The 22,555-nt window shown below is 41.2% G+C and overlaps 1 protein-coding gene across 1 annotated transcript in view; it reads left to right on the plus strand.

The window, feature by feature from the left end:
* The first annotated feature begins 12,591 nt into the window (after nucleotides 1-12,591).
* LOC122800326 overlaps nucleotides 12,592-22,555 on the plus strand; it is a 127,867-nt gene continuing 117,903 nt past the window's right edge. The window contains exons 1-2 of the mRNA XM_044069779.1: nucleotides 12,592-12,670; nucleotides 12,854-13,161. Coding sequence (XP_043925714.1) covers nucleotides 12,628-12,670; nucleotides 12,854-13,161 — 351 coding nt within the window. The 5' untranslated portion in view covers nucleotides 12,592-12,627. The remainder of the gene's footprint in view (nucleotides 12,671-12,853; nucleotides 13,162-22,555) is intronic.

Below are 22,555 nucleotides of genomic sequence, written 5' to 3' on the forward strand. Positions count from 1 at the left end.
CTATAATCTGTTCAATTCGATCAAAACCTTTCGTTGTCTGGATTCGTACCCTCTCGCCTTCCCTTAACAAACAAAGTAATCTGCTCAATCTGTCATAACTAGATTTCTGGATATTATGCTTCTTAAATAATTGAGCCTTGATGGTTTTATTGTTCTTAGGTTTAAGCTTCAATAAATTGGAAGTAATGGGTAGCATAGTTCTAGTTTGCCTGGAAAGAAGTCTTTGAGCAGGTTAGCCAAGAATATTGTCACAGGGTATGTGTCTTAGATTAAGCAAATTCAAGAACACATCAGTATTGTCATGCGTTGACCTATCAGGTAATTGCTTTACACTCTGCACTGCACGTTCAGCTAGACCATTTCACTGAGGATATTCAGGACTACTAGTAACAAGTGCAAAGTCCCATTCTTTTGCAAATTTCTGAAACAACTGTCTAGTTAATCGAGTACCATTGTCAGAAAGAACTTTGTGTGGACTACCATGAACTGAGAAATGATGTTAAGCAGTAGATCAATCTCAACCTATTTCTAATATGAGCCTACCAAAATCAAGCAGTGTTGATTGTTCCAGTCAAGGATATAATTTTCTACTGTTGACCAAGGTAGTTCAGGAAGTGGACTTAGCTGAAGTGGTTCTCTTTGCAATGCGGTCTAGTACTATTGCATACTGAACAAGAAGAAAGTACTCTATCAATGTCTTTTGGTAATGAAGGCCAAAATACTAATTCTTTCGCTCTTCTCTTAATGGATGTGGATCCCGGGTGACCATGATGCAAAATATGGATATATTCTTGTTGTAAGGATGGAACCACAATTTTAGGACCTTTAAAAATGATGCCATCTTCCACCAACAGTTCATCTCTGTAAGGAAAATAGGTTTCACTTCAGGTGGTACACTAGCTTGTTTGGCAGCCATCCACTATTAATGTAGTGAGTGAGTTTTTGTAAAATTGGATCAGTCTGAGTGTGATCTTTTAACTCATCAAGTCTAGTGGAAAAATTATGCACTGACATCACATCAAAGTCAAAATTCTCTGCACCATATTTCTGGACAATCTGGATAAGGTATCATCCAGATAAAGCAACTTGCCTATTGTATAGACCGTCTTGAAATTGTACTTTAGCAATTTGAGCATCATTCTTTGTAATCTCACTGGAGCAGAATGCATAGGCTTCTTTAGAATAGTAACTAGAGGTTGGTGGTCAGTTTTAATCTGAATAGCTCAACCATAAATATAATCATGAAGCTTGGAACATGCAAATACTATTGCCAAAAGCTCCTTCTCAGTTTGAGCATACTGCATCTTAGTTTGGATAAGTGTTCTAGATGCATAGGCTACAGGTCTGCCCTCTTGAGGTATAGCTGCTCCAAGACCAAATTTTGAAGCATCATAGGAAAGAGTAACTGGTTTGTTCACATCATAGTATCTTAATGTAGGTGTGGTGGCAATTTTCTGCTTAAGGTTTTCAAATGCCTTCTGGTGCTGTTCCATCCATGACCATGACACATTTTTGCAAGTTAGCTCTCTTAAAGGTGCTGTCAACTCACTGACGTCTGGTATAAATTTGCCTAAATAGTTGACCATGCCTAGGAAACGCTGTAGAGCTTGTACAATATTTGGTACTGACATCTCAAGAATAGCTGCTTGATGGGTCAGGGCTGGTCTCAAGCCTGTACTCGTAAACAACTGACCTACATATGTAACTACATATGTAACTTCTGGAAGTCTGCATTTACACTTCAGAGGATTGAGCTTCAAGTTTACTTCACTTGCTCTGTCTAGAAATTTCTTGAGGTTTCTGTCATGCCCTGCTTCACCATTGCCTCCAACCAATAAATCATATGCTATTATAGCACAAGGATAACCAGAATAAATTTGCTCCACTGCACACTGAAAGACTTCACTTGCAGAATTTATTCCAAATGGCATCCTGAGGAATCTGATTCTGCCAAATGGAGTACCAAAAGTAGTTAGAAATAAGGTTTTCTGATCAAGCATCACTTGCCAAAATGAACTCTTTGCATCTAAGACAGAGAAAACAGTGGTATTTGATATTAAGGCTGCAACTTCTTTGACTGTGTGCATTGGATAATATGGTCTCTTTAGTGCTTTGTTCAGATCTCTTGGGTCAATGCATATTCTGATTTCATCTGAGCCTTTTTTGTGAGCTGCTACCATGGACAATACCCATTCAGTTGGTTCTGTGACTGGACAAATCACACCAGCTGCACCATTTTATCCAACTGAGCCTTAACTTTATCCTGAATAACTATCTGAACTCTTCTTGCTGGTCTGACTACTGGAGTGACCTCGATGTCTAACTTCATGGAATACACAACTGGAAGTCTGTCTAACTTGTCATCAAAAACAGCAGCATACTCTGAGAAAATGGCTTCGGAAAAATTAAAACTCGGAAATGCACTTACATGATGAACAACTTTTTTAGCAAAAGAAAGCAGATTCATTCTTCAACTATCTTTGAGACCCAATAAAGATTGCACTGGTCTTCGACCTACATAAAATAACAAGTTATAACAGTTCTCGGCCAAATAACATGAAAGCATCACTGAACATTTGGTTCGAATTTCTTCACCTCTATAAGCAACACGTCTCGCACTCATACCTCTCAACCTGTTAGAGCAAAAAATCTGGACAAATCCATAAATAAAAGTGGGACAAAGGCCCAAGAATAGGGGCAATTTTTAAATATTGCTCTTACAAACCTAGAAAGTTGATAGATTAACAGGTTTTGATTTAACATGAATGTTCTGAAGGATATGAAGTCTGAAACTGAAATGCCTGTCATTTTTTAACTTCAATCTTTAATGATTTATCACAAATTTTTCAGAAAACACTATTTTATGAAAAACAGACAAAAAAATATGAGGCCAAAATCTGGACATTCTGAAAAAATCTGTACAGTTGAGAGGTATGCTCTCACTACTGCCCACATTGAGTTGTTTGTTAGTTTTGACTTTTGGTTTAAAGTCACGGAGAGCACACCAAAGTACCTTCCACACATTTAGGCCAGCTACTTCACAAGCAGATGGAGGTGTCTCTGTTTACATCAAAAATAAATATACTTCAAGGCTGGTCAAACAGAACAATGCACTTGAACTGTTCCATGTTCAAACCACCATAAGTAAAATCCAATACCACTTCCTTGCAAGCTACAGGTCCCCCTCTATGACCCACAAAACCCATAGCATATATTTAAACGTATTAGAAACACAAACCATCCAACCTAGTACCATATTCATGGGTGACTTTAATTATCCCACTATTAGCTGGGAATCCTATATGACACAATAAACACAGGCACAGAGATTCCTGGAAGTTGTAAACATAAACTCCCTGGACCAGATAGTCAATACACCAACCAGGGGTGCAACCATACCGGATCTGGTCCTCACTAATATGGGTGACTGCTGCACACTCCCTACTGTAATGCCTTTCCTGGTAAGGTCAGACCACAAAATGGTTTCCTTTGAAGTAAAACTAAAACCTGGACCCCCAGCTAAACCTGGAATATTCAGGAACTACTCTAAGGCTAACCTCCTGTTATTAAGTGAAAACCTGGAAAATTTTCAAGCCCCTATAAATCCTGAGAACATTGCTGCCTCTGCAGAACTGTTCACAGAAACCCTGTACAAGCATGTTAATAGCTGCATAGAGGCAGCTGTTACCCACTAGGAAGAAGTACAGAACTAACTCATAAAAAACAACCCACCGCAAAATCAATAGGTTGTATAACAGGAGGAAGAAAATCATGGCAAAAATTAGGAGGTGCAGCACCCAGCAGGATAAAAGCACTCTCATCAAACTAAACAAACAACTCAGTGAACAAATAAAGTCTACCAAAGCCAAATGTGAGGTAAGTTTGGCCTCCCAGGCCAAGGGCAACCACAAAGCTTTCTTTAGCTATGTCCACAACCTCAAAGGCAATGCAAAATTGTGTACAGAGCTCATTGTAAATGTAGCCTTATACTGAGCCAGAAGATATAACAAACCTTCTGGCTGATAAATTCAGAAACAACTTTTCTCCTCTCTCCCCCTGAACTTTTCCTCAGGAAATATCACCAAATATAACTCCCCCCTACTATGACTAGGTAACAGGTCCTTAATGCTTTCTCTAAGACCAAAAACAATGCATCAATGGGCCCAGACAATATCTCAGGATGCCTTCTAAATAGCATAAAATATGACCTATCAGGGCCTCTGGAATTACTGTTTAACTGTAGCCTCCAAACAGGCTTTGTGCCTCATGAATGGAGAAAGGCAACAGTCATCCCTCTGCATAAAGGTGGGCCATCTACAGATCCTGGAAACTACAGACCCATAACTCTCACTAGTCTTATATGTAAAGTCATGGAAAGAATTATCATGGAGATGATCAGTAGCGATATAGTAAACCTCCAGATACTGGACCCAGTCCAGTATGGTTTTGTCAAGGGCGGATAATGTCTATTCAACCTGGTGGACTTCTTTGAGAAGGTCACCAAAGCAATGAATGAGGGCATAATTGTTCACACTGCCTACTTTGACCTGGCCAAGGCATTTGACACAATACCCTACTCGGGGATTGTTGACAAACTCAAGAGGTTATGTTCAAATCTGTATGTCACCCAGTGGATAGCCAACTGGCTCACAGACAGGACCCAGGAAGTTAGAATTGGGGATTCCACCTGTTCATTGTGCCATTAGGAGAGTGAACGCTAAAGGTATCAGCCCCATACAAATTATGTTTGTGTCCATGGTTATGGCCGCAGACGCTGTGAGGTTGATTAAAAAGTCACCAGACCTGCAGAGGTCATGAAACTGCCCACAGATATGCAGATTGCTTTGCAGCTTTTAACATGTAATTATGAGATGGCACAAGCCTCATTGTATAGTCTAAGACTGGATGTCTTGCACGTAATGTGTTTCATTGACATAATTCTCATACTAAGCATCCCACAATTTTATGATAAAACCAAATCTAAATATTCTGGTGCTCATCTTCATACCATTCAAGTATCCACAATTTTGGCTGATATTTTTGCCATGTCCCCTTTAAAATCTTTGATTTTCTGGTAAATTATTGAGTATTACAGTCAATCAGTGATGCCAGACATTAGAGGTTCATACTTCTTATTGTTCCAAAGATGCATTTTGGTCCACCTGGTATGTGGCCCAGACAGAGAAGACTGTGTTGTGATAAACAAAATCTGCATCTGTGGATCATTTCTAGAACATAGCAGAAGGGGTGAGGTGAAGAAGGCACATGACGCAATAGGTAGTACACCCATCTTTGGTGCCAAGGCTGTGGTTTCTATTCCCACACCAGGTAGATTGATTACTGTCACTGCAGTACAGCATAAGAGGGTGCTGCACTCTTGATTGTCATCCTTTGAACAAGACATTAAATCAAGGCTCCATCTGCATGAAACAGTGATAATTAGGGTAGATGTAAAAGATACCACAGCATCTATCAAAAAGAGTGGGGGGAGTTCCCTAATGCCCTGGACAAATTTCCCCTAGAACAATAAATACCATCTGGGTTCTCCATCCCTGAAAAGAGGTTACTAGCCTTGTGAGATAAATCAGGTCGACAAATGATGAATGAATAAATAAAACATAAACACAAAATAGTCAATCCTGTCTGGGATGAGTATATGCTTTCCTGGGAACATGTATGTGTAGGTTGCTGATGCATGTCAGAACATGGTCCTTTTCCATTCTGCCCTAATGGACCACTCTGGGGAACTGTTCTGTGACACTGAGTATGATAAACATGGTGGCACAGCTGCCACATGGGTATGTGACCAGTGCAGAAGAGGGCTATGCATATTGGGTGACCATTCATGAACTATAGTGGTATGTCCACATTTACAGGTATTTTCATGGTGTTTAAAGATAGTTAGCACCTCAAACAGTTCTCTCAGTAAAGACCAATGTGCTGCTGCAGGCTGTCTGTGACTGGACACAGACAGGAGCGACTGGGCTTCTGTGAACATTTGTGATGTGATCTGGTGGAGAAATTTAATCCAGATGCTGTCCACAACAGGACAGCCCATCAGCTACATCACAGGGCCACAGATATGCTCAAGCATGCTGACCACCCACCAAACTGCACAGGAGAGGATAGCCATAGGTGCAGGATCACAGTTGCAGACCCCCCTTGTTGCCCTGGAGTAGTTCCTGTTGTCCTGTCTGAGAAGATTGAAGGACACTGGTGTCTGGCTTAGGCCTGGATATGGGAGCTGAACTGGATGTATCTTTCCCAGAATCTGTTCTTTACTTATGGCAGTAACACATTTTAGTGGCATGTCTGTGCCATGAGCTTAGAGATACTCAGCACTGCCATGGGTCATCTACAGACACTTATGGGATGAAAAAAAAAAGAAATAAAAATGATGACCAACAAGGCTACAATGGTTGTGGACATACACCTTTATTTAAAACAAGAATCCTTGTTTTAAATAAAGGTGTATGTCCACAGCCATGGTAGCCTTGCTGGTCATTATTTTTATTCTGCTTTGATTTATTTCTAACATTGGCTTTTGTTTGTGTTTGGGCTATTTTGCTTGTTTTCTCACTTATGGGATGATGGGATAAAAACATACCATGCATGGTACAGTTGTTTACATTCTTTGCATATCTGTTATCTGTATCAATGATGCATCACAAGGAAGTGTGAATGCCATATATAGGGAGTGTTACACATGGCGATTTACATGCCAGCTTCCAAAGGTTCTACAGTTATGGAGTCCTCTGCCGTGGAATAAAGATTGCCTGATTGTCAGTGCTTGATCAAACAGTGCTGATGATGGTGGCATTACAGTACCACACTTTGAGGATACACTACCACTGTCAGTTATGGTGACTGCTGAATGCACAGTATCACCTATGTCCAATGGCGCAGCTCTGTTGCCTGCAGGATCCACTCCCATACCTCTGCAGACTGTTGAAGGACAGCTGGTGCCCAGCATCCATTCTCAGGGGTCACACTTGTCCCCTGTCTCTGTACTTGAAGTGAGTACTGGAACTTCCAAAGAGTGCAAGGAGAAGTGTCTGGAGCTGTTAGCCAGTGGCCATCACCCTTGTGGCTTCTAATCCTTGCAGGAAATGGGTGGCACAGTGGACATTACTCAATTCATGGTCATGCAGCTGCTATCCAGGCATAGACAGATGCCACTATTGCCATGATAAAGGTGTTAGGTGTACTGCACAACCTGCAGAATGACCTGCATAAAGGTACTGCTCAATGACTAGCATGTTTGACAGGTACAAAGTATCCTCATTCCCTTCCTACAGAGTCGGTCTCTATGTGGCTAGGCTAACTCTATTTCTCTAGATTTTAGTGATCTGCCTCTACTGTGGCATATTTTCCAGGCCTCATACTATTTCCTCCAACACACCACCCATTAGTGGTGAGTTTTATGTGGCACAGCTTGGCTGCCACACAAATGTGAACCACTTGGTGCTGAGGAACATGGTAGGGCCAGACTATCATGGTCTTGTAGTTTGCCTTTTTTCTTGCCAGCAAGCATTGGTGGTAGTGCCATTCTACAGAGGGGATACATCTGAGGCCTGGGAAGTTCACAGTCTGCATCATTTCCATCAGAGTTCCCACAACAACTGTCACGCATGCATATACACAGAGTGCAACTGCATCCACAAGAACTCTGTTCCTTTTGCAGTGTACCAGTTTCCCCAGTCTCATGTCCATGTCACACATTCCTACATCCTTAGTTTCCCCAACCCACCATTGTGCTTGTTACTGATTCCTGTCATTGTGTCACTCACCTCTACATATGACAACTGTGCTCTGACATCATTACTGTGTTATATGAGCAGGTGATGTCTGAAGCAGAGCATGGCAAGTCAATATATCATACAGCATTACCTGGATGTAGTATCACATGCACCAATTTTAATACTTGCTTTGTCTTATGTGGCCCTCCATTGTGGATGGGATGCCATCCTTTTTGCCAGTGTCACAGCATATTGCAACAATCTCAACATCACACAGTCTTCCAATGCAGCCATTTCTTTGACGGATCCTTAATTGGCACTTCCTCTGCTGTTAACTTTGATGCCACTGGTCCTCTGATGACAACCCCTTGCTCTAGCTGTCTGCATACTGCCATGTTGTGCAGACCTGCAAGGATAGTGAATATCTTGCTGCAGGTCTCTAGCACTTACTACAGCACACCACCACAGGAATATAAGTAGCAGAAATGGGCCTTCATCGATTCAGTCACCACTCAATGATGTTGTGGGTCTGCAACAGAGGGCAGAGATGTATTGCATCTCAGCCATGCTCTGGGTATTGCATTTCAGTGTCATGAGTCATGGCTCCATAGTATATCTAGTATCATGAATAAGATGTCAATGTCAAATGTCTCTCTCACACATCACGGGCATCATTTGGACATGCTTCAGATGTGGAAATCATGGAAATGGCTTAAATGGCACAAAGCAATACCGCGTTTGTTGTATACCACCTAGCAGTTGATGGAGTGGAAACCCTTCCAGTTGATATACTGTCATCCTTGTGGACTAGAACCAGGCAGATACTATCAGTGGCTCCCTAGAACCTCAGGGAAATGGACTATTTTTTAGAATGCTTACATAAAATTTCTTCTGTCCTCTGTAGGTCTTGGGAACCATGTGTTCTCCTCCACATGCTATAGAATCAAGGAACTGGTGTAGTATTTGTAAGGCTGATGCCATGATTCCTGTGTCCCCTTATGGTCACTGGAATGTCCTTGTAACAAGGATTGTCAGTGTTTCACCTTAGTGCCTAAAGGAAGCAGTATTCCTCATATCCCATGGAATTCCATATGAGGAGACCACATGTCTAGCAGCTCCTGTATGGTGTGTCGGTCCAGAAGGTAACATCCTACTGTGTCCCTGCCATGCTGGTGTTAAAGCATTTGGAAATGCGAAAGGCAATGGCATCTCCTATGGACACTGGTTTTAAAGTGGCTTCTCACATAAACTGTTCAGCAAATATGGCTGCCACTCCTAACATCTTAGCACAGTCTCTATCTCTGTCCATTGAAAAATTATAAAGTAAAAAGTGGTTGAAAGCCACAGCTGTTCATCAAATGTTTCTATGTTTCTGAATCACTCTATTATGTTGTTTGCCCTTATTTGATGTCACAACTGGGCTCACTCTCATAATGTTGCATTTTCTGTAACATTATATTGTCATTATCATATGAGCTGACTAAAAATTCACCTGGTTGCACAACTGCACTACCAGGGTCTGAATCGACTTCACTTTGCAAGCCAACATTCACCATGCTGTTTAGCATTAGGCAATGTGCTTTTCACTTTTGAATCATGGCCAAATTGTGCACACATTAGCTTGTCTTAATTTAATCCTTGATTTATCCATACCATTGGTCATAGCCATCCATTTCATTCCACATCCAAATCCACATGTGTCAGTGTGCAGCTACCTCTAGCTGTTTCTACATGCTACACACAGATCTCAGGTCAATGCCCATCTGCATTTTAGAAGCATTTATAATTAACAATAGTTTAAATAGACATTGTCATTAACATGCATTTTATGGTGTAACCCCAGATGGATAGTAGTGGAACCCTATTGATTTGTGGAATACCAGCTGAAAATCATTGATCCAGAATGGATTTCTAAAAGGCATATGTGAAGAAGCTGTGGCAACACTGCCATTAAATGTGACATAGATGCTTTTATCCAGTCTGCTTCAATGATTAAGTCATAAAATACAACCTTAGCACCAAAAGCATAGAGGGAATATGTACTGCTGTTTTGGGTATGGCTCTTCAATCTCCTCACCCAAATTAGACTGTCCACTGTTCACTTACAGAGCCACACCACTCTCTCTGTGAACCAATGTCTTCCAACACCCCTGTACACATGCTAACTACCTTTCACACAAAGTATTATTTTCATGGTCATGTGCGCGTGCGCACACACACACACACACACACACACACACACACACACACACACACACACACACACACACATAAATACATGAACACACACATGCACACATGCACAAACCTGGACCCACACATACACAAACACACCCAAACAGACACACACACACACACACACACACACACACACACACACACACACACACACACACACACACACACACACACATACACATAAATACATGAACACACACATGCACACATGCACAAACCTGGACCCACACATACACAAACACACCCAAACAGACACACACACACACACACACACACACACACACACACACACACACACACACACACACACACACACACACACACACACACACACACACACAGTTTCCAGGGATGTTATGCAGTAGTTTACAATTTTCCACAGGTTTCTTCCTAGTACAGGTAGTACTGATACCACTCTGAAGGAAGACAGGAGCTTCTACTTACCCATCTGCTGTTACCCTTCCAATTAAAATCACTTTCACTGCTAGTCAGATAAAACAGTTTTCAAAGGCATATGCCCTACAGTTTGTAGTTTTCAGCATAAATGGTTACCCTCTTCTCAGCTAAGCAATAATGCATAAATATGCTTGCAATAAATAAAAGCCAGATGTTGCTTAAATAATAAAGAAAACAGTGCAAATATAGAATCAATTATATGTAGGTTGGCATACAGTGAAAATGAATTCTTCTTCCTTTTTCTCACAGTTCTGTAACAACTGTCCTTTGCTAGTTTTAGTGTTTTGTGACTTAATTGTTGCTACATATGTTTGTTTGTCTTTTCGACTTTTTCCTGATTAGGGGTCGCCACAGTGGAACTCCGGTCCACTAATGGTTGGCAGTTGATTTTTTATGGTGCCGAGTTGCCAGCCCGATGCCCAACCTTCAGCGAAGGCACACCCATTCACGCATGTGTTTCGGAGGCCACTCGACCACGGGGAGGACATGCAGACTCCACTCAGAAGGCACTCCAGCCGAGAATTGAACAGGAGAACCTCTTGCTGTGAGGTAATGTCATAAACCGGCTAACCCCACACACAATACCACAATTAACAGAGATTGTCACAACACTTTTACATGTATTTCTTCTCAACTTGATTCCTAGTTGGGTCTTGAAATGGTCCAGTGGACATTACATTCTAATGCTGTTTTTTTTTCTTGCTTGTTATATTAAAAGATTATTCCATCATGTCTCAAGAAAATCACAACACTCTGTCCTTTGTCATCTGGGCAAACAAAAGTGTATCCCTTTTGTCAGGAGAAGATACTTCACAGATAAACATTCTAGAAACAGAAAAAGACACAGAAAAATAAAGTTTTACATTCTGCCTTATTCAGTCTGGTATAAACACATTTTTGTAGCTATTTACTTTACCCTGGCATTATCCTTGCCGGGGGTAATATTAATGGTAATACCATTCACTTTAATTTGACATTAGCCCTGGCTTCACAACATGTTTACCACTTAACATAAAAAGTCCCTGTATTTGGGCATTACCTTGTAAAACTATTCACCAATTAGGCTAAAGGCTATTTTCAAGTGGTGCAGAACACTTCAGCACATCTGTTAATGGGAAAAAATACAATATTACTTTATTTCACTGTGCAATTTATGTTGGTTACAAATGGCCTTGCGGTAGGAATATAAGATTCTTATTTTGACCTACATGACTTTAATCCTTCCTATGTTAAAAAGTTCTTAGCACCCATTTGCTGACTACATCTCAGGGGACTTGGGGGCAGACTCCTTCTCTTACTGTCCTCATTACCTTCTTACTTGCTAAAATCTGAACAATCAGTGGTACAAATCTGGAAGTCACTTAAGGCCTATTATTTTCAATGGACATATAGTCTTCACACCCCCTTTTGATATATTGTCTTATAAGCAGTACTATGTATTATCATAGTTTTTTTTTGGTAGTGAGTTACTTTTGTTAGTTTTATGTTATGGTTATATTTATCGACAATGAGTTTGCTAAATATATATTTGATATTGTGTATAAATGCCTTGGTTTTATTTAACAAGTGCAGGAGTAGGCTTGGAACAATAATATAATATACATTCACAACATACAAAGCCATTCAGTACAGAATAGCATGGTATACAGATATTTAGTGCATAGTAAGGTGATATACTATCATTACTGCATAGGTAGTCAGTATATACAGACATAAAGTAACTCATGTAGCTGTTTAGTGCATAAAGTAATATGCTGTCGGTCTCTATTCAAAGTCCGTTCACTCACTACACTCTTCTCCATGAACAGCTTTCAAATGTGCTCAGTGCCACGTTTAACACCAAGTGATCAAATCATCCACTCTGTTTTCTTTATCTAAAAATTCAATTCTGATTTAAATAATTTGCAGTGAAAGGGGAATAAAAGTTTATTTGTGATATTCCACACAAGGTGTATTCCAGAAGGTGGGGCACATATACAACAAAAGAACAACATTAAATGATTCTTCAAGTAACTGAAAACATTTGCATCCTGTTTTCTAATATCACTGGGGAGGGGTTTGGGAAGCAAATGAACAGACAGCACATTTGCATTGAGTTAGTGATGAGTGTCTGAAAAGGATTTTAAGAAAATGGTTAAGTATTAATAGCAGCTTGTTTCTAGACTTGTAGCTTTCTCTCCACAAACATTAGACAATGTTGTCTACACCTTTACTCGTACTTCTAACTTGCTGGCAATGTAAGGTTTTCAAATTTCTCTGATTTTTATTTGCTTAATCTTTAGTTGCTTGACAGTTTGCAGTTTTCTTTTTCTTAAACAGTAACACTGAATCTTTTAAGCAACGACTAATAAATAATTTTATAATAAAATCGCACATTAATCCACATCTGCTAACATAGTTTTTGCTGTATAATTTCTCAGGGTCCTTGGGTCAGGCTAGTCTGACTCAGCCTTCCTCCATGTCGGTGTCACTGGGACAGACTGCAGAACTTTCCTGCACTGGCACCATGTCTAGCAGCTACTACTTGTGCTGGTACCAGCAGCGACCTGGGGCTGCTCCAAGACTGCTTACAAGAGACAGCAACAGGGAATCTGGAGTCCCAGATCGGTTCAATGCAGCAGTTGACTGGACGGCCCAAACTGCAAAGTTAACCATTAATGGGGTACAGGCTGAGGATGAAGCAGATTATTACTGTGGTATCTGGGATGGTAGCACAAGCTCATACACAGTAATGTAGTTACAGGGGGAAATAAGACAAAAACCTTTTTGCATCACTAAGCCTCTGCATGGCTGAGCTAGTGAAAACTCAGCGTGGTGAAACAGTATAAGTTAGAGTGCATCTCCTGTGATAGCATATGGTCGGAAAAAAACTCTCTGATCCTTTAATGCTTCAAATCATGTTTGAATTTTTATCACATAGTAAAGAATCTACAGTCCATTTGCTTTACACTAACAGGCAACTTGAGTAATATAGGACAGAAGAACCACACTGGAGATGCAATTGTGTCTTTGTTAATTAGCCTGGCTGCTATCACAGGGATTATAGATATCTGCTGTTAACTGGCTGCTTTCTGTGATCCAGAGTTTGATTCCTTAAGCCTCCTTTTGCCTGTTGTGTAATTCTTAGCAAGTCAGTTATCCAGACAGTACTCCTGCACTGAGTCTGAAAAAGGACCAAATGGATTAGTGCTCTACCCCCATTAAAGAACAAACAGTAAATAAATAATTTTCCTGCATTGAGTCCTCTTCTAGTCAAACATGACAGAAGCATATTGTTAAAGAACAGTTATAATTCTGCTATACTCAATTAATTAAACAGTAAATGGTCTGTCCATTGAGGTCATGGTACAATAACAGAATGAGACAGCAGTACATATGGCAGGAATGCGAAATACATGGCTACTAGGGCAAAATACAATGTTTCCACACAACATAATACTAAGGGCAGGATTCACGAAGCCTCCGTGTAAGAGTTACAAGGCTTACATGGAGGCTGCAGTTAAACGCTGTGACGTCAGCATGTCATGCATATGCATGAGGGCATGCTGAATCACACCTAAGGCTAACACGGTCCATGGAAGACAGTAGGGGCGTGTCCGTAGGCCGAGCCCTGCAAACGGACACGCCCCCAGAAGAGTAAAAGTCCCGAAAGTAAACCCCCATGACAGAGTCCGTGTAAATGTGAAAAAACACAACACAACACATGCCCCCACAGACTATGAACATAAAATGTAGAAATGAACATCTTATATATTTTTTTTAAATTGTAAAGATGTTTGCCCGTGAGTCGCTTTGCTGGCTGCACTCCATAGCTTAGCCACAGTTAGCAGTCAGTGGAAAAGCATATAAGAACTAAATATGCAAAGTAATTCAAAAAGCAATAGCGTAGCGGTAGAGACATCGGCTGAAGAGCAGACAGTCATGGCTTGAGCCCCCACAACATCAATTTTTATTTTTAGTGAAATAAGCACGAAACAAGTCCCTGACATATATGTACACATATAAAATTATATTTTATGTAAAATGTAATGAAATGGGTCATGTATTTTGAAGAAATGTGAGATAATAAAAAAAAATGTCAGATGTGCCTATAGCTGAGCTACAGTCTAACAAGTTGAGTACATCTGCCTGTAGGTGAGCAGTGTTTTAACAGGTATAAAATGAGTGCCCGTAGGTGAGCAGAGTTTTTACAGGTGTAAAATGAGTGCCCGGGGTTGAGCAGCGTTTTAACATGCTGAAACTGTGTGCCCATAGCTGAGCTGAGCGTAATATGCGTGCTGACAGCCAAATGACGCGTAAACCAGCGTAACCCATTTGCGCGGAGCTGTGCGCCGTGCCAACAAGCTAACCGATGAGCAACGTTGAGCAAGCTGTATCAAAACTGCCTTTACACAGACACACCTCCTAGCCTGTGTAAACAGACATAAAATATAAAAAGCAATGGGCAGGTTTGAACCAAGGATACCATGCACCATAGTCAAAGTACTGAACCACTAAGCCATGACAGTTACACTTAGAAATGCAGTAATAGCATATATATAGGAATGAATAGAAAGAGGAGCATGACAAAGCAGGTTTTGTGAAGCTGATACAATTCCAAAATGGCCAAACACAGAAAAGTGCAGGAAAAACGGCATATATAAGCCCCATAGGCGGGAATACACAGCATAACCGATTGTAGAACCGACTTTCAGCCAGGATGTCAGGTGTAGGTGAGGGTAGTTGCTTCCGAGCACAGAGGTGGGGTGTTGAGGAGTCCAAATATATGATTTGGCTCCTTGTCCACAATCATGAGGCCCAACTCATGCAGGGCCAGGTCCTGTGGGGAGCATATAGGGCTGAGGCATGGGACCGGTTGGCTCATGATCTCACCAGTGCCACAGGGATACCAAGGACTGGTGAGCAGGTCCGTCACCACCATGCGGACCTGAAGAGATGGAAGCAGGACCAACTGAACCGTTGGATCCAGGAGGCCCGGCAAATGCCCAACGCCCCACTACTGAGTAAGTTACATGTAATTATTTATGCAAGAAATTAACCTAGCTGATATTATGGAGATATGTATTCCAATATTACTTTATTTATATTACAGCTGCAGGTGTCCATTCTGCGAACCGTCGAGCCTATGGCGATAGGCTGGCAGTTGGCGCCACCAGGCAGGTCAGTAATTCTCTCCCTGTAACTGTAAATAAATATATAAGTATGACAGTTAGCAAAAGAGTGCAGTGTAGTCACTAATTAATAAAATGTGCAAGTAACAGTGTAAGAGGGTTTGCAAGTATTGCTTGATTACAAAAGTGTGATGCAGCCTGTAATCCAAACATAAAAATTAAACAAGTCTGAAATAAAGATGTCCCACCTGTAATATAATAGTACATAAACTGCAGCAGGCTGAAAAGTACAGCTGCAGAAGCTGAGTAAAACACATATGTGAAATATATCCCTGTTGAAATACAGAAACATGACAGAAGTGAGACTGTTGGAAAGGATTGTTATAACTACAGGTAAAACATGTCAATAAAGCCTAGAATTAAGTACCATCCTGAATTGTAAAAATAAAACAAGTGAGAGAGTGTGAGAAAGAGTTATGAATCCACCAATAAAGTAGTAATAACTCCTGAATAAAGTATACTGCAGTCAGTACAGAATGAAATGAATGTGACAGGCAGAACCAAACAGTAACATGTGTTGAAAACGGTACCGCAGCTGGAATGTGTGTCCCAAACTCTGGATATGTTGCTCTCAGTCTGCAATATGCAGATAGTATGGTTGTCTGAAATACCAAACATCCACAGTTGTCTATAGCTATATAAAGCAAATGTAGCAAATGAAAATGTATATTGATGTAGCAGTAACATTCCTATCACCAACCTGAAGTAGTTATCACATAGGAAACTGTAGGCAGAACTGTAGTGTGTATATATCTGCAGCTATTAGAAATGTACAGCATATGTATTGGTATTTGAAGTTGTTAATTAAATTTTCTTCACCCTACCCTATAACCACATATAATCCATTCCACATGAAATTGGTATGTGCAATCACAATTAACACCCCTGGACATTTGTCCTGTTGGTTCATACATATTTGCATGTACGTTGATGCATCTGCCCTGTTCATACATCCAAACCTGATGGCCCGTTGCCATCAATCAACCCTGCATGTTGTTGGATTGTGTATTGCTGTTCAAATTATGCATGTGTTATGCTTGCTGTTCAATGGTTTGAATGTATGGGTGTTTGGTTAATGGGAATACTAATGCATGCTGTTACAACTAATTGTGAATGGTATTGTACGTTACTAACCCAAACTGTCATAACATAATGCAAAACATAGGACGATAGGGAAGGCGGGTTCCAGCGGACCCACATCTCCCTCCTCAGCTGGCAAGTGCACCTGGCAGTAGTGCCCAGGCCGGACCCTCCTCCGGTGGACCTGTGCCACCTGTGGGTGGAAGTGCTGCAGGGGATGGGGCTCATCCCCCCTCTGCAAGTGTGGCCAGAGGAGAACATCCACTCACCCTCTGTAATGTCCAGATTGTGGTGCGTAGGGAGATCCGAGATGCTGTTCTTGGGCCCCTACGCCAGCTTGAGGCACGGGTGGCACAACTAACGGGTGTGCCTGCTGCCCGGCCTACACAGCCCCCAACACAGCCCCATCCTGGGCAGTGAAGGCACAGTGGCAACTGCCCATGGGTGGGGATCTCAGTTCCACTGTTGCCATCTGTGGGCTCATGGGCTCGAGATATCCAAACATCCGTCCCCGTCAATTGTGTAACCCCCCATATGTGCCATACACTGCCCCTGTATGCGTCTTGTTTGTCTTGTCTGTTAACCTACCCAACCTACCTCCCCAGCTATACTGACTTCCTGTACCTGACATACCACTCTCACCTGGAAAAAAGGGCACTCTGTACCCACAAAAAATTACGCCCCATACATAGCTGCCCATTTTGCACACATGTCTGCTGGACATGGAAACTGTCAATTACAATTGGCTGTACAACAAGTATTATTGTTGTCCTTACACCTCTCTCAGGGGTGGAAGGTTTCAAATGTCACACCAAATTACAAACATATGCACAGCTGTTGCTGATGAAGAAATGGGCAGCTATGGGCCTTACCTACATCCCTCCTGCAAAACCCAAGCTTGTTTCCCTACTGTCTTACCCTATTTGTGACCCCTTTTTCACCACTTTCCTGTCTCCCCATTTTCATTTCTTTCAAAGAAATTAGCGTGTGCAAGAGAGTAAGCACTTTTAAGCAGTTGTAAGCGGGTATGCGTGGAGCTGAACGCCAGTGCGCATGCGTGAGCTCCTCGCAAACCAGTGCTAACCCAGTTACAACTGCTTAAAAGTGCCTTAGTCACTCTGAATGACAAGGCCTGTAGTCTGCTCAAAAGCAAAATAAAATCCCACTGTCAGTCCCAAACCCAGGACCTTGGAAACAGTAGTCTACATGACTTACCACTAAGCCATGCCTGCAATATAACAACATTGTGCTACAATAAATATATCATGCAATAGTAGGAATGAATGTAAAGGGAATATAGGATGTGTAGTACACAAAGCATATCATGTATATTTACTGTCAAATGTAGCGGATTACTATAATAGTAGTGTGTGAACAGAAACAGCCATGCTACTTGGTAGCTAGTAGGTAATAATGTCACCATAGCACCTTGCAAGCCACACACATACTCACAGCAGGATAATCACTGCCATACCCCACAACCTCTTACAGCAACACATCCGGACTAAGTAATAAAAATGTGGAGCAAAGGCCCAAAAACAGGGACACATTTCAAATAATGTTACAACAAACATAGACAGTTGAGAGAGTAACAGGTTTTGCATTATGTTGGATGTTTGGAAGGGTATGAAGTCTGAAACTGAAATGTTTGTCACTATAGTCTGACTTGAGACCTGAGTGATTTGCCAGAAAAAGCTGTTTATGAGATATGGACCAAAATATGAGGCAAAAATGTGGACATCCTGCAAATATCTGTACACGTGAGAGGTCTGACACTGCCATATTTGAATAGTTAAGAGCCTAGACATAGCAACAGTGACTGAGTCACAGGGATGCCCCACAGACTCCCTGTGAAATGTACAAAAAGTAGGCAGAAAGGTGTTACAACACATGCAATGGTAACTATGAAGTACTGAAAGTATGCACCACTTGCACGTCAGAAATAGTGTAGTAATACATGTGCTCATGCTAACCCACAGTCACAACTGCAGAATACCAGGCAATTTAATGGGTGTACCCCACTGATATGTACCATTCCATGAGGCAGATAAAAGATGCACCTGAGAGTCTTTGGGGCCTGCTCAGCAGCATACTCAAATACCCTAATAGATGTCAAGGCCCACACCATGGCCAGACCACACTGCATGCAGTAACACCCTAGCAGATATAGCAAGCATTCCAAGGTGTGAATGTACATGGAAAATAGGAAAGCCACAGCAACACACTACGGTCAAGACACCTAGCAGGCATACAAGTAGTGAATGTAAAGGGCAAATATTGAAGCCATAGCAACAAAGTGCAAGAGCCACTGCTATATACCAGTTACACCACATGTCCCACAGGAAAGCACACACACCCACATTAACAGTAGTAGTAGTCTTAGGTGTCAGTGAACATACACACTTAGTACAGGAAACTGGAGAAATGAATGGAGAAATGTTAATCTACAACACAGCCGGAAATATGAGAGAGATACTAACCTTTACACTCACAGAACAGTGTCCACAGCATACCAGCATGGTCCCTGCCCTTAAACGCTGAAAGGGCTATGCCTATCTCACATACCTTTTTATAGCACTGTCCTGAAATCACAGTGAGAACTGCAATCAGTACACAACTGGCTGCATGCGATTAGCAAATGCTGGCTAACAATTGGTGCAGAGGCCATCACATGGACATATGCAGATACCTACAAAAGCATGCTGTACTCCAAGTCCACACATGCAATACTTTCATTGCACCCTCTGGAGGTAGGGAAAGAGAGAGAGAGAGAGAGAGAGAGAGAGAGAGAGAGAAAACATACACAAACAAAAACACTCAGCAAAACCTACTAGAAAGCTGACAACTGTCAACTGGAGCAGTAGCAGGACACCAATCCAAAAGGCAATGCAAGCAGCTGTGACAAACACAGGTAATGTAAAGAAATACTTTAAATATCTAAATACTGTGAACCCTCCATATGTGTCATTGCTCTGTATCCATATGTATATGAAGATGTGCATAGGGCAGGGGACATACAGCAACTATCAGTGAAGGCTGTACATACATATGTATGTGAGGGCATCTATGTGCACATATCAATGTAGGTTGAATGTAGGTTGTAGTGCAATGTACAAAGTAGGTTTCACAGTTATGTATGTTTAGCAGTATGTTAGTGTGTGTATACAGTTTTGTAAACAAACATGTTGATATACCTATCTATCATATGGATACGTATGTATGTCAATATATGTATGTATGTATATATATATATATATATATATATATATATATATATATATATATATATATATATATATATATATATATATATATATATATATATATATGTATACATAGATAGAGAGGGATGTAGGAATACTTAGACAGATGTAGATAGATAGAATATGTACAAACATATATATGTAATACACACATACAGATATAGATATATGTAGATACATATACATAGACAGACAGATCTGACTATCTACAGATATGACTGTATATGACGATCTCACACTCCCCCTGTCCCACCCCCTCTGTCACTCTCACTCCCTCTCTGTCACACTCCCCCCTCTCTCCATATCTATAGCAATATATGTACATCAATATATATATGTGTATATGTATACAGACATATATATATATAGACATATATATATATATATATATATATACATATATATATATATATATATATATATATATATATATACATATATATATATATATATATATATATATATATATATATATATATATATATACATATATATATATATATATATATATATATATATATATATATATATATATATACATAGAGAGAGATGTATATATATTCTGAGTGAGGCATATGTGTACAGATGTATTGCAACAGGTGCCTGGTGACAAAGGCATGGAGTGAACACCAGTGTCGAAACTGGAGTACCATACCCCATTTCAAATCACCTACACCAGTAACCACCAGATATGTGATTGGCTGCCCACGACTGCATGTGTCAGGGGTGAACAGGGTCATAAATGTGTACAACAGTCCCCTCAATGATAGTCACAGTGGCACACTATTCCTGGAATACCTGTACATGGTATGTGTCAGCAGACATGGTGTGTCAGCTATGGACATGTAGGTCAGTGTACCCCTCCACACCACACAATGGCTCCCACGGTATGTACCTCACATGACAGCTACAGATATGGAGAAGGACACAGTGACATGTACGACACTGTGACAATGCACTCAAACACATTACCAATGCACAGTGACTGACAACACCACAGAGTGCACACATACTACCCACATAGAGGTTACCACTCCTGGATTTACATACTTAAGTCACACCCATGACAGATGTCCAACAACCATAGTAACACCTCACACCATCCACAACCTAAATGACCGCTGTGTGTCATCCTTGACACCACAGTAGAGAGCACATGACGGAGGTACAGGTTCCTACCCACAGATAAGACATACCCTGCAATAAACCACACAGCGTTAAGAAGCAAGACTCCCCATGAGTACACGTCACACATACCCCTGCTGAATGTTAGTCAGATAGGTAATATGCCATATGAGTCACCCTGTGTAACTGTTTGACAGGAGCAGGTACCGTCACATCACATGTTTCACAATGGTCAGGGTAGCAGAACAGTATGCTGCTGTAGTCCCAGGGGCAATAGCATATTGTATTGTAATGTATTGTATTGTATTGTGTTGTATTGTATTGGTATGTAGAGGTGCCTCCTTTGTGGAGTGGAACCACTGCTGCTGTACGCCAGTGTACAGGTACATATCCTGTAGTCAGGCTAGTGTTACATAGCACTTCTATATGTGTGTTTAGCTCCTCTTGGAGTTCATGTAGCATGCAACCGGGGATACCATCAGGTCCCATTGATGCTGTGTTTTTTGCTTTTCTAAGGGGCTCTCACCTGGACATCTGTGATGACAGGGAGGTTACATTCAGCTGGGATAAGTATGTCTTCGTTTGGGGAGGGAGGGAAATGTGCACTGAACCTGTCTGCCACAATGTTGCCAATATCTGTGGGTTCAGTGAGTTATTTGTTGTTGTGTACTAACTATGAGCATATTGGAGGGTTTCTGACCAGGTTTCTAACATAACTGAAGAAGGCCTTGTGGTTATCTGTAGTGTCCCCGTGATTTCCCTCTCAAAGTTGCCCATGGATGTTTGTATGAGAGAACATAGCTCTTTACTAGTGCTGATCAGACATGCCTTCCCTTTATGGAATTGTGCTCTGTCTTGCAGTAGCTTCCATCTTTTGTTATACAATCTGTCTATGGCTGGGGTCCACCAGACAGGATGCTTTCCCTTTGTGGAGAGTGTCTTGGTCTTATATGGATTGCATGATCCATGCATTCTCGGAGATGTCCGTAGAAATCATTTGTGAAGGAGTCAGCATTGTGGGTTGTGGCTTCCACTGGCCCAGTGGGCTTAAAGGATACCATCTCAGTCTTACGAAGTGTAAAGTTTGCGTTTGAAATGTTATTCACTGTAGTCGTTTGTTCTGGTGGTGGAGGTGGGATATGTATATCCAGGGCAATTAGTTTGTGGTCAGATCACAGTAGTTGATGATGTACCCCATACAGTACCTCGATACAAACCCCCAGAGTGAGGAGGTGCTTTGGACCTGAATCAGTGTTCTGACTGCTGAGGTTTGGTAGTATGTCGTATGGAGTGTGCCAGGTACTGTTGCACAGTTGTTGGCTGAGCACTGATACCTGGCCATTTACATGTGTATCCACCAATAGACAGACAGATGCTATATATGTGAGATATGTTGTATCACAACAGTCGAGTAGCATGTGTAGTATGTGTGCCAAATTCTGCTGACATATTTTGCTGATATCATTTTATTTCCTTTTCAGGA

Source organism: Protopterus annectens, chromosome 4.part0 (assembly GCF_019279795.1).
Source record: "Protopterus annectens isolate FY-2018-M chromosome 4.part0, PAN1.0, whole genome shotgun sequence".
Lineage (NCBI taxonomy): Eukaryota > Metazoa > Chordata > Ceratodontiformes > Protopteridae > Protopterus > Protopterus annectens.